The following is a 12,741-nucleotide window of genomic DNA, read 5'->3' on the forward strand; positions in this document are numbered from 1 at the left end:
CAACGTATTACCACAGCAAATCAGCAACAATGGATGGCTGAGTTGTTGGGTTTTGACTTTGAGGTGGTATATAAGGCAGGAGTGGAGAATAAGGTGGCTGATGCTTTATCTAGACAACATGAGGATGCTGAAATTCATGCTCTTAAATCCTATCCTATTTAGCAGCAGAGCAGCCAATTGCAACAAGAGGTATCGCAGGATCCTTGGCTTAAAAGCATTGTGGAGGCTATTCAAAAGGATCTTACTGCTAAACCTGGGTTTTCCTTAAAAGGTGGCATCTTATTCTACAAAAATAGGTTAGTTGTACCAACTAACTCACCACTTATTGAAGATCTACTCAAGGATTTTCATTCTTCCCCTAGTGGGGGTCACTCTGGCTACCTACGCACTTATAGGAGAATGACAGACACTTTATATTGGCAAGGGATGATGAAAAAGGTGCAAGATTTTGTGAAAGTTTGTGACACTTGTCAACATCAAAAATATGCCGCGACTACGCCTAGTGGGTTACTACAGCCACTACCTATTCCAGTTTTGGTGTGGAGTGAGATATCTATGGATTTCATTACTTGTTTGCCCAAAAGTAATGGATTTGAAGCTATTTTGGTGGTGGTGGATCGTCTCTCCAAGTATAGTCATTTCATTCCTCTTAAACATCCATTTACTGCTCGCTCCATTGCTGCTATTTTTGTGAAGGAGGTGGTTAGACTGCATGGAATTCCGGAGTCAATTCTTAGTGATCGTGATCCCTTGTTTGTGAGTATTTTTTGGAAAGAGTTGTTCAAGCTAGTAGGTACGGTGCTTAAAATGTCTTCGGCATACCATCCCCAAACTGATGGCCAAACAGAAGTGATTAATCGCTGTTTAGAGGCCTATCTACGTTGTTTTATTGCAGATCAACCTAAGTCATGGGCACATTGGATTCTGTGGGCAGAACTATGGTACAATACCACATTCCATGTTTCCACAGGGTTTACCCCTTTTGAGGTGGTGTATGGCAGGAGACCTCCAGTATTGGTACATTTTTTGGAGGGAGAAACCAGAGTAGAAGCTGTAGCCCAGAAGTTAAGAGACATGGATGAAGCTTTGCGTCAACTGAAAGCTAATTTACTCAAAGCTCAAGAATACATGAAATACCAAGTTGATAAGAAACGCAAGGCAGTTCAATTTGAGGTTGGTGATTGGGTTTTCCTCAAATTACATCCTCATCGGCAGCAATCGGTTGTGCATAGGATTCATCATAAATTGACTCCTAGATTTTTTGGTCCTTATCAAGTCATTAAGAAGATAGGGCAGGTTGCTTACAAGCTACAGTTACTAGCAACATCTAAAATACATCCTACTTTTCATGTGTCTCTATTGAAGAAAGCGGTAGGCAATTATACTGCTACAACTCAATTACCTAGCAGTTTGGAGTCTGACACTGGGGATATTATTCCTGCTAAGGTTTTGTCATGGAGGGATAAGTTTGATGGTGGGCAGCATAAGCGAGAATGGTTGATTCAATGGGAAGGCATGGATGTCGGAGATGCTACCTGGGAAGAGGAACTGCTGCTGAAGAGTCAATTCCCTGATTTGCGCCTTGAGGACAAGGCTACTGTTGAAGGTGGGGGTGATGATAGGAATGGGCTGGGCCCCACAAGTGATGAGGGGGATCTCTTAGTAAATAGAGATGAGGTGGGGCCTAAGCAATGGCAAGTATATGTGAGAAAGAATAAGAAAGGGGATGCAGAAAAATAATGATGATTCAATGGGAAGGCATGGATGTTGGAGATGCTACCTGGGAAGAGGAACTGCTGCTGAAGAGTCAATTCCCTGATTTGCGCCTTGAGGACAAGGCTACTGTTGAAGGTGGGGGTGATGATAGGAATGGGTTGGGTCCCACAAGTGATGAGGGGGATCTCTTAGTTAATAGAGATGACGTGAGGCCTAAGCAATGGCGAGTATATGTGAGAAAGAATAAGAAAGAGAATGCAGGAAAAGTGTGATTGCCTAGCTGGCATAGTGAGTTAATATTCCACTAATAAATAGGAGTGTGTGGGGAGGCAGTTGGATGGTTTTTTATTTTTCAGTTACACCTTAGAGGTTGGGCAGTAAGAGAATTGTTTTCTCTAACTGAGGAGCATTAGCTATGGAATCATTTTCTGTTTTCTTATCAATTAATACAATAATTCTTTTCATCTAATTCTATCTTATCTCTGCTCTATCACACTCTTTGTCCCTCTGATGGCAGGTCCTAGAGGATTCATTCTGTCTAGTGATATTCTTTATGCAAGTAACATCCTTATTTGTATAGCTAGTAAGAGGGTCTCTTTTGTAGCTGTATGAGCTTACATATGGTTAGGTTATTAGCTTAGTAAATCCAAATCTTATTCAGGCAGCATTTCTCCTAACAGGGTAGCGAGTATTACTTAGGTGTTTGGTTTCAATTCTGACAGTCTTCCCTTTATTTAAAGAGGATCTTCTTTCGTTTATAGGTAAGCCTAGGACAGTGCATCTCCTGCTTATTGCTGATAGTAACAAGAGTAAGCTCAGTTCTTGGAAGGGTTCCATCTTCCATGCTTTCCATCACTGACAGAGTGCGGTTGATTAAATTTGTCATTCATTGTATGCTTCTTTATAGCTTCCACTTTCATGCTTGGCCTGGCTCTACTCTCAAAAAAGTCAATAAACGGTTTAAGATATTTTGTTTGGGTGGGAGATGTCAACACTAAAGAGATTGTAATTGTTGCTTGGCATTTTGCTGGGAGTTTCTTTCCTCAACTAATGAATGGTTCTGCCTCCTCAAACGTAGTGTTTTTCATAATGGCACCCCTGTGGTTTCATCATCTTAGCGCTAACTCATCTTGGGAATGGAAGTGATATAATTTTTTGGGTTGATAATTTGTTGTCTCAATTCTCAACCTCTTGTTCATCTTCTGAACATTCCGCCTGCCTTACAGAACTTTCTTACTGCTTAAGTTAGTGATTTTATGTGTCATGGTAGTTGGTGTATTCCTGATTTGATTCATAAATCCTATCCTGCTTTTCAATCTGATGTAGAGAAAATTATAATTCCTCTTCCCCTTCGTAACTACTATGATTGCTATTGAAATAACTTCTCAAAAGGTCCTGCACTAGTTGTGGCTTAAGTGTGACTCCCAGCTTGTCATTTGTGCTTTGAAAGATGATCTTGTGGATCCTTGGTGGCATGGAAATATTTGGTGGAAATGTATGATTTTGACTAAGAGAATGAATTTTATTTCCTCTCACAATTTTCTTGGAGGGAACTCCTGCGTACACAAACTTGCTTCTTTTGGCCTTACTGCACCTGGGTTTAATGGGTGGGATCTAACGCTTGGTTTCATTGGCAATGAGTTTTATTGCACTAGGTAGGTCTTCCTAGTTATAGATTTGGTTGACTCTTTCACGGGTTTGGTTTTGCTTCCCCATGTTTCTTGTTTTCTCACTTTTCCTCTTATTTTAATGTATTTGGTGTGCTGCAGATATAATTCTTAGTGGTTGTGATGCAAACCTAGTTGAGATTGCTTCCTCTATTATGAATGCTTTACATGCCATTTGGTTTTACAAAATATAAAATAAGAACAAGAAATTGACAATGAATGATTTTCTTTGTTGATTTATTAATCAAAATCAGGAACATCAGCAGCTCGTGCAATTTAATATGATTAAAGAAGCGGAATTACATACGTGTAAAAACTAAAAAAAGATTAACTCCTGTTATGAATGCAATTAGTTGCACTTAGTTACAGTTAGTTGCATAATCAGTTAGTCTGCTACTTGTATTTCCTTATATAACTACTTGTACTTGACCCTTATTGAATAAGAAATTGGATCATTTTTTCCATTCTTCATAACTGATTCTGTTTCATAAGAACTACTTTGGCCTTTGTAATCAACATTTATCGGGTCTTACCAGAGTGGAGAGGTTAAGGTATTAAACTTAAGCAAGGTTCAACCCTCTGATAAATATGGAAAGTTACATTTAGTGATTTAGATAATTTTTTTAAATCTTGACATTAGATAACTATTATATCATTGTCTTATTCAAATATCTTATAAGCTTCACTCATATCTTTAGGCTTGCAAATCAATGACATTGAACCATTCTGTCAAGATGAGATTGCTCTATATAAACAATGTGCTGAAAGAAGGGTGAGATCATTTTTGTTGGTGGCAAATATTCTTTTTATGTTGTTCTTTCATCCCCTTCCCTCTCTTTAACTAATTCAACTTGACCTTTTTATGAACGATTTCAACATCGAGCTGTAGTTACTCACTATTAATATTAGAGATAGAGATATGATAACAACAATTAGTTGGTTAGATCAACACCGTCATTTTTTTTCTATTTCATTTTTACATTTGAAATAAAATATATTGCAGGATAAGGAAATAAGGAAACGACTTCCAGATTGTGAATTCAAATTGGGTTCATCAATGCCTTTAGATGCAGCCAAGGAGAGGTCTGCTCAGCTTGAGGCAGAAGTTACATCATTGGAGAGGTATACTCAAATAACTGGTGATCCATGTTTGGTAAATTGTCCACCGAATGTTTCTTTGCTTAGTATATCCCGAAGCAACATGAAGCTAGCTTATAGAAGATCCTTGAAGATGAATTTTTCCTAAAATATCAAACCAGAATTTCTGGAGCACAGCTTCTAATAACATTATTATATATTTTCTTTTATTCCGAGGTAGTCCAGCAACATTTTTTTGTGATAGAAGTTCAATGCTAAGAGTCCCATATTGGATGACATATTATCTAACAATGTGTTAATAAGTGATGTGCAGTCTTCACCCTACAAGCCGATTTTGTAGGATTGTGTTAGGATCAACCCAAATTCTAAGACGGTATTAGAGTTTATTCAAGATCCATTGTGCCACCTGGTATCAAGTCACATCTAGTCCAGCAACATATTAATGTTTTAATTGATGTTATTTCCAAACATGAGTTCAAATGCCACTCCAGACGCTAGGGAAGTATTTTTGTTTCTGATTATTTACAATTTGGATATGAATATGAAAAAAAGAAAAAGAAAACCAGGTTGAAAGTTTTTTATATATTTTTCAAGCTGATCACCGATGAAAGGGCCTTACTTTCTTGAGCAAAGTAGATTCTTTGTCTGCAAAGAACTACATTTGTAATTGCACTTGGATTGTGTTACGATCTTCAATATTTCTTCTATTGCTGGCGTTATCTCTCTGTTACTTTGGCCTAACTATTTGACGCATGGCTATATGAATATGATGTTGAAATTTTTGATATCTAGATATCATAAGAAAATGATTTTGAAATTTTCAGTGTCCAGCTATCACCCTAATCATTTCAAATCTACAGGCGCTTGATTCTTGCTAGTGGAGTTGAGGGCATTGAAGGTTTCCGCCAAAGATGGAGCTTGCACGGCCGCCTTACCGATTCCAAGTAATGTTTAGCATCCATAATTGTATTTTTGTGAAACATGACTTGATTTGAAATATTGTTATCTCACTCATTACCATTCATGAAAATCTTGTCATATTAGACATTAGTTTCTATTGGGATGTCTAGCTGTTTGGTCCCTGTTGGATCTTATTGGAATCTCAGTTTCTTAGGACGTTTTTAACCAAAGTAACTGATAAACTGGTTGAAGGCTGAAAAGTTCATGCAAGATGAGAAGCTAATTTTGATAAAATTAACATAAAAAATGTCATGTTTTTTTAGTCTATATATATATATATAGTATTTTATTTTATTTTAACATAATTCAAATGATAACTCAGTTATACTTAATTTCTTGAAAATGAAAAATCTATTTTGATATCGCTTTGAAACTAAAAAACTAACTAATTTTTCTTTATAATTTTGAATTCTTATTGATTTTTATGTAAAGATCAAATATGTTATTACTTATTATTATTATTAAGAAATTAAAATACATAGTGTAGTATTTAAGAAAGAGTTTAATTTATATGTCCTGACAGTGTAAAACATTTTACATTGAGGCACATCATAATCATCCATGTCCATTACTTTAAAGGTGGTAACCCTAATAAAGAAAATAAAGTATGAGAGTGTTCAAGGTTCGACAAAAAGTATTTGAGGGATTAAATTAAAATTTTATTACATTAGTAAGAATGAAAATAGAAAGACTAAAACGAGAACCTTTCAGCAAATTAATTATTGATATCAACCATTCTTGTTGGAATATTGAATGGCTTGCACCTGTCTCTACCTTGTCAGCACCTGTTTAATGCCTTTTCAACATTTAAATAGTGATTATGTCATGTTGATGTGGTTGATTGCAGAAAAAGGTTGGAGTTCTTAAAGCAGGGCATGGATGGAAGAAAATGATGAATCCTTTGGTGAAAATCAACTACCAAACATTGATTCTTGAGGGGAAGGTTGAACCTGCATCAAGGGCTGCACAATGCTACGTTCCCCTCCCAATTTTTGTTTTTTAAATTTCAGAAATTCTGTTATTTCGTAACCTTCATTTTTATGTTATATGCAAATGTAGTAATATAGTGTTAGAGTTATTACTTACCAGTTACTACATGATCGGTATCTCAGTCCTAAAATATTTGATTTTCCATTTACGTATCATCATCGAAATATTAACATCTTGGGTCGAGTACCTCAAATATTAAAGTAATCATTTTTTTAGGGTAATTATTATTTCAGTCCCTAAAAGTATAAGATTTTGTTATTGCAGCCTCTGACTCAGTACAAAATTTAAGTTAATCATCAAAATGTCAGTCAGTTTAGTATTTGACGATATAATGATAATAAATTATTTCGACAGTAAATTATATCTTTTAAGAATTTTTATGGTAGTATGTTGTATTTTTTAGGGACTATTTTGACACTTCGATGACTAATTGAATTTTTGATTGAGTTAGGGATAAGAAAGACTACACTATACATCGATAAGGGCTAAAATGATGATTTACACATTTTCTACTTTCACGAAATCATTTGTAATAAATCTGTTAGGAATTTCGGTCTTCCTAACTAATCGATAATAATTAAGGATGACAATATAACTCGCACCTGCGTGTATTCACTTGAATCTTTTTGGTGGAGAAAATTCAATTTAATTGGGTGCAAGTTTTTTCTGTTAAAACCCAAGGGCGGGGACGAGTTTGGAAATGTTGATATTCACCCTACTGCCTTCGAATCTATCTCACTAGTAATATTATTATTATTTTTAAATTTATATAAATGTAGATGTTCAATATATTTAATATTTTTTTAAATACTAATAATTATAATATCTTTTATATAAAAAATATGATTTTAATAATTATTTAGTTTTATTATTGTATAATAATTATTATTATTGTTTTATTATATTAATTATAATAAATATGACTTTAAACCTTGTTATTTTATATAAATGAATAAGTGCGGGTAGAGGTGTCAATAAAATCTCAAAGTTCTAAACCTAAAATCTCCTCTCAAAAATCTCATACTAAGCCCCTAATATTAGTCCCCTATTGAAGTAAATTTTTTAAGGTCCTGACCCATTATTTCAAGGTCCCAACCATTAAGTGAGGGGGCTTATAGGGCCAATGTTTTGTTAATTGAGATATTTTGTTTTGAAATTTTTTTGAAAAAATATTGGAAAAAATTCTCAAGAAAATCTAAATTTTTTTAAAAAAATTTTTAAATCATTTTTTTCTCAAAAAATTGTTTTCTTGAAAAAATCGATTGTTTTTTTTCTTTTTGAATCAAAACAATTTCGAGAAAAAAATGTAAATATTTTTGTATCAAAACAAATCAAATTTCTTTAAAAGAAAAACATTTGGGCCATAGGCCCACCTAAGCCCACAAAATTTTAGGAGCTTTTTGATTTTGAGGGCTTTTCTATTTGGAGGTCTTTTAAACTATGAAATTTTTTTGCGCTCGAACTAATGTCAATAATTAGTAGCCTTATGAAATTGACAGCTCTAGGTGCGAGCAGAAAAATTATACCTTGATTAGAATTTAGCAAAATCTACTTCCGCCCTACCTCGTTGTTATGCCTAATGATAACCATATAATCAAATATTACACGGTACGAGTCATCAGAGATAACTCATAAATAAGTAATCAAACATCTCCCAATAAATACATAATAGCTCATCCTATTGTAAACAACATAAGTCCACATAGCCTCATTTATTGACCCTAAGAGTTACTTAGGAGAATTAGCTCTTCTTAGCTGGTTATCTTTGGTAGAACTTGGATCAGACTTCACATATATATTAAGTTGGTATAACTGCCTCAAATACATTTGACCTTCATCTCTACTAACTTCTGTTCCAAGAAGATAGTGAAGATTTCCAAGGTCCTTTAAGGAAAAAGGAACATTTAGTTGTTTAATGAACTTGTTGAGAAACTTAGAGTTGCTTCATGTTACTAGTATATCATCAACATAGATAAGAATTAAGGTGACATGTATTTATTCCATATATTTAAATAATTTTTTAATTAATATATTAATGGTATAAAAAAAATCTTGATAAATAGATTCAATTTATTTTTATCAAAACTATGGATAAAATATGATTGGTTTAAAATATACAATATTGTTTACAAAGAACAAAGTCTTCTTTAAATCAATATTGTTTTGGGCTACAAAAATACATCAATTCACATTGTAAATCACTAGTATTCATTACGAATGAACATAACTATATACGTAAGATCATTTTGGACATATTCTTTCCATAAGATCAACAAAAAGCAATGCATCAAGAATAAAAAACAAGACTAATCCTCAAAGTTGATGGCTAAAAAACAAGACTAATTTCCTATATTTATAACAAAGCAAGTGGAAAAGAGGCTACAATAATTTAAAATTTAATCGGGAGATAAATAAAATCTGATTAAAAATTATTTTATTAAAATTCAAATTAGAATTATTTTGAATAATTCATCATTAATTGAAACTCATTAACTATTTACATCCAATTACTTTGATTTATATGCTTTTTAAATTTCAATAGATAAGAATCATAATTTACATATTAAAAAAAGGGATTTTTGAGACATTTAAAGCCATGTATGGACCTCTATGGAAAACAACCTATTTTTATAATTTTTTTGATAATTTGTTGTTAGCCAAAATTAGTAAGTAAGTTTATGGATTTTTTTTAAGCATAGAATATCTAGATGGATGACACATTCAATGAATATAATAAAATAATAAAATATGTATTTTACTTTATCTTTTGATTGTGCTTAATTTATATTTATTTTATATAAACGAGGAGGAGGATGAATATTCAATGTATTTTTTGATTGTGCTTAATTTAAACCGCAATAGAGTTAACAATATTTAGGTGAATAAAAGATTACTCTTTGTACGGTTTAGTATGCAAGATAAAATTACAATGTCATAAAATTAATTAAAATGGATTAGGACTTTAAATTCCCACCTTATTAAATTATTTATTTGTAGTAAATGAGTGTTGCATAAATATACCAAATTAACAAAAAAATAGATTAAGACCAATTCTTTAATTCAAAACTCTTTATGAAATATGTTAAACACTACAAACAAATATGTTATTAACTAAGGCAACAAACTGTCAATAACTAAAAAGTTATGGGTAAAACTAATGTACCTCCGAATTATCCACAATCACAGTATGGCGGAAAAATTTTTCGTCGCAAAATTTATCCATAGGTAAAAAATTATGTGGGTATTATTGATGGTCACACCATGAGTAATCATTGGATAATTAACAACTTTTCAACAAGATTTTGGTCTCAGCTTACCAACGGCTAGACCGTAGATACGGTTAATGACGGATATATTAATGTTAGTTGTTTAATTTTCTGACATCCTAGCCCTCTAATTGGTCCCCGTGTTATACTATTGAAATCAAATATAACATCTGCTTAGAGCTGTCAATTTGATAGGCCCCTTAATTATTGGCCACGACCCACATATTGAAGGGGCCAAAAAATTTTATAATTTAAAAGGCCCTAAAAAATAAGACCCCCTAAAATTGTGGGTTTAGTGGGCCCATAAGTCCACTTATTTAAAAAAAATTGATTTTTTTTAGAAATAAAGTTTTTCGATTTTTTCACCGATAAAAAATTTTTGATTTTTTTCGATAAAAAATTTTCGATTTTTTTCTAAAAAATTTGTTGATATAAATGATTTATCTTTTTAATAATTTTTTTTCTCAGAAAATTTTTTAAGAAAAAAATATATTTTTTAATTTTTTTCGAATAAAATAAATTTCAAAAATTTTTTAAGAAAAAAATCTCAAAATTAACAAAATATTGGGGCCTATAAGCCCCCCAGAGCCCCCTCTCTACAAAAAATTTGATATGGGCCTAATATTAGAGGTTTTTATAAAAAAATTAAGAAGGCCTTGGTGTTTGGGGCTTTTTTGACAGCTCAACATCTGCTTGATAATAATAGTTTATAATAGCTTCTCTTTGAGAAAGAAAAGAGAGGAATCATTCTTGGTATTCTAGAATCGCCCAAGTTAAGAGTGCATTCTTGAGTCTATCAAACCACGCCCTTGGAGCTTGCTTAAACCCGTACAGAGCTTTTGTTGATTTACAAATGTGGTTTGGCTTGTTAGAATCAATGAAACTCTCTGATTGGTACATGAACTCAATTTATTTGAGATAACCATTTAAGAAGGCATTGTTTATGTCCATTTTCTAACCTCCCAATTGAAATGCACTGCCATTGATATATAATCCTTACAGTGTTTGCCTTGATTACTGGATGAAAGGTTTCTGCATAGTCCAAACTTGCAGTCTGTTGAATACCCCTTGCTACAAGCTTTGCCTTCCTCCTTTCTATTGATCCATCTGCCTTTATTTTAGTTTTGAACACCCATTTAGAGTCTATGACATTTCCTTCCCTTGATATGGAACTAGTGTCATGTGCCATGTTGTTTTTGAAAATCGAAAACAGTTGAAAACAATTTATGCCACCGAAAGTATTATTGGGTTGAGTCGCGGACTAGGTCGCTCTCTTTAAGACGTTTCGAGGCACTGCCCAAAATTGTGCAAGGCAGACTATCAACCACGAAGTCCCCAGGATAAAACAGCCCAAATACTCTGTATTCGGAGTTCTACTGCACTGTAGAAAACCGTTCTAAAATTACACCCTCAATATGGCAGTCTTACGACTGACACTCGTAGTATGGCAATCTTTCGACTGACACTCGCAATATGGCACAATGGCCACTCGAAAAGGAAGAAAGAGATGAAGCAGTAAGAAGGGGGAGAAGAGAGAAAAGCCTCAGATGCAGAGTGCTTTTGGTGTGATTTTCCAACTGGGGAGAACCATCTATTTATAGAGGAAAATCACAACTGGATCTGAGAGATCAATGGATCACCAGAACGTGCGCTCCAAGTAGTGCTCTCAGAAACGTGCGCTCCAAGACCACAAATCGTGCGCCCCAAAATTAGGAAAATTGACTCTGACTTTTGACCGGACAGCAAGGAAACGTGAGACCAAAATTAGGGTTTTGACCGGGCACAAAAGACGCACGAAATCAGGGATGATGACTGGATCAGATATGACTAGGTGGAGGGAAATTAACGTTTCAATTAGAGATGGAACGCAAGTAATCAGATAATTAATTAAAATTGATTAATTAATTTTCAGGCAAAATAATAATACAAAGCCAAAGCCAAGCCGGACCGGGCCGGGCCGGACGACGGCGGCGGCGCGCGCGTGTGTTGTGGTCAATTAGCTTGCGTTCTCCCTCCTTCACAAAATTGGGGTGCCCCTTGGGGCCCATCCCAAGTTCATTACCTCCACCTTATATTCCCTACTAGTGTGTGGTATCCCTCCAATGTTGGACTTCTCAATTTTTTTTCAATTCACAACATCACTAGCTCTCATAAATGCCATCATTATTTCCAATGCATTTTTCATTAAAGGCATCATCATTTCCAACAATCCCCCACTTGAATTTAAAAAATATGTTTTTGAATAGCGTCAGACGCTTCTATAAGATTGTGCATAAACAAAGGTGTCTTTCGACTTGAACCTATGCATAACGAGTAAGATTCAGATTCAACAAGAGTGACTCGTACTCTTGAACTCTATCTCTGACATCAAACCCACACACAACCTTTTCATTAGGTGTATTCTAAAATGCCCATGCATTTAGGGCCATGCACGTGTATCCCAGTCTAGTGAACGCTCTAGGAATTCTGCCTCGAAATTCCATAGGAAGCGACCCCCACTTCCACATTCACGTAGGTGAGTCTATCAAGAGTACTCCTGTAGCTAAGTACCCCACTCCACATAGAGTATAGATCTCATTAAGAGTTTCTATTATCTCATCCTTTTATCGCTTCAGGAATCATGCTTCTCATATAAAACATAGCATGTTCATCTCATATCACTATGACTTGTTATTACCCATTGAACCTAATTCTTGGGATGACTCATTGATCTATATGCAATAGTCCCATCCTTTTGGATGTATTTTGGACTTTCTCTCTAGTTAATCATTTCGTCAAAGGATCAGCTAAATTTTCATCAGTGCGTACACGATCCACAATAACAGCTCCTTTAGAAAGAAATTCTTTAATTGTGTTGTGCTTACGACGTATTTGTCGTCTCTTACCGTTATAATAACGATTCTCAATTTTTGCAATAGTTGCGGTACTATCGCAGTGGATCAACACAACTGGTAACGGCTTATCCCATAAAGGGATTTCTGCTAGCAAGCATCTCAACCAGCTTGCTTCTTCACTAGTAGTAGCTAGTGCTATCATTTCAGACT

General features: G+C 34.3%; 1 protein-coding gene across 2 annotated transcripts in view; it reads left to right on the top strand.

The window, feature by feature from the left end:
• The window catches only part of LOC101501129 (uncharacterized), a 12,356-nt gene extending 5,704 nt beyond the window's left edge, over positions 1–6,652 (top strand). For both annotated transcript variants that reach the window (XM_004490248.4, XM_004490249.4), the window contains 4 exons: positions 4,082–4,155; positions 4,387–4,505; positions 5,342–5,425; positions 6,289–6,652. In XM_004490248.4, the coding sequence (XP_004490305.1) occupies positions 4,082–4,155; positions 4,387–4,505; positions 5,342–5,425; positions 6,289–6,334 (323 nt within the window). In that variant the 3' untranslated portion in view covers positions 6,335–6,652. The remainder of the gene's footprint in view (positions 1–4,081; positions 4,156–4,386; positions 4,506–5,341; positions 5,426–6,288) is intronic.
• Positions 6,653–12,741: the final 6,089 nt, after the last annotated feature.

The sequence above is a fragment of the Cicer arietinum genome, chromosome 2 (assembly GCF_000331145.2).
Source record: "Cicer arietinum cultivar CDC Frontier isolate Library 1 chromosome 2, Cicar.CDCFrontier_v2.0, whole genome shotgun sequence".
Lineage (NCBI taxonomy): Eukaryota > Viridiplantae > Streptophyta > Magnoliopsida > Fabales > Fabaceae > Cicer > Cicer arietinum.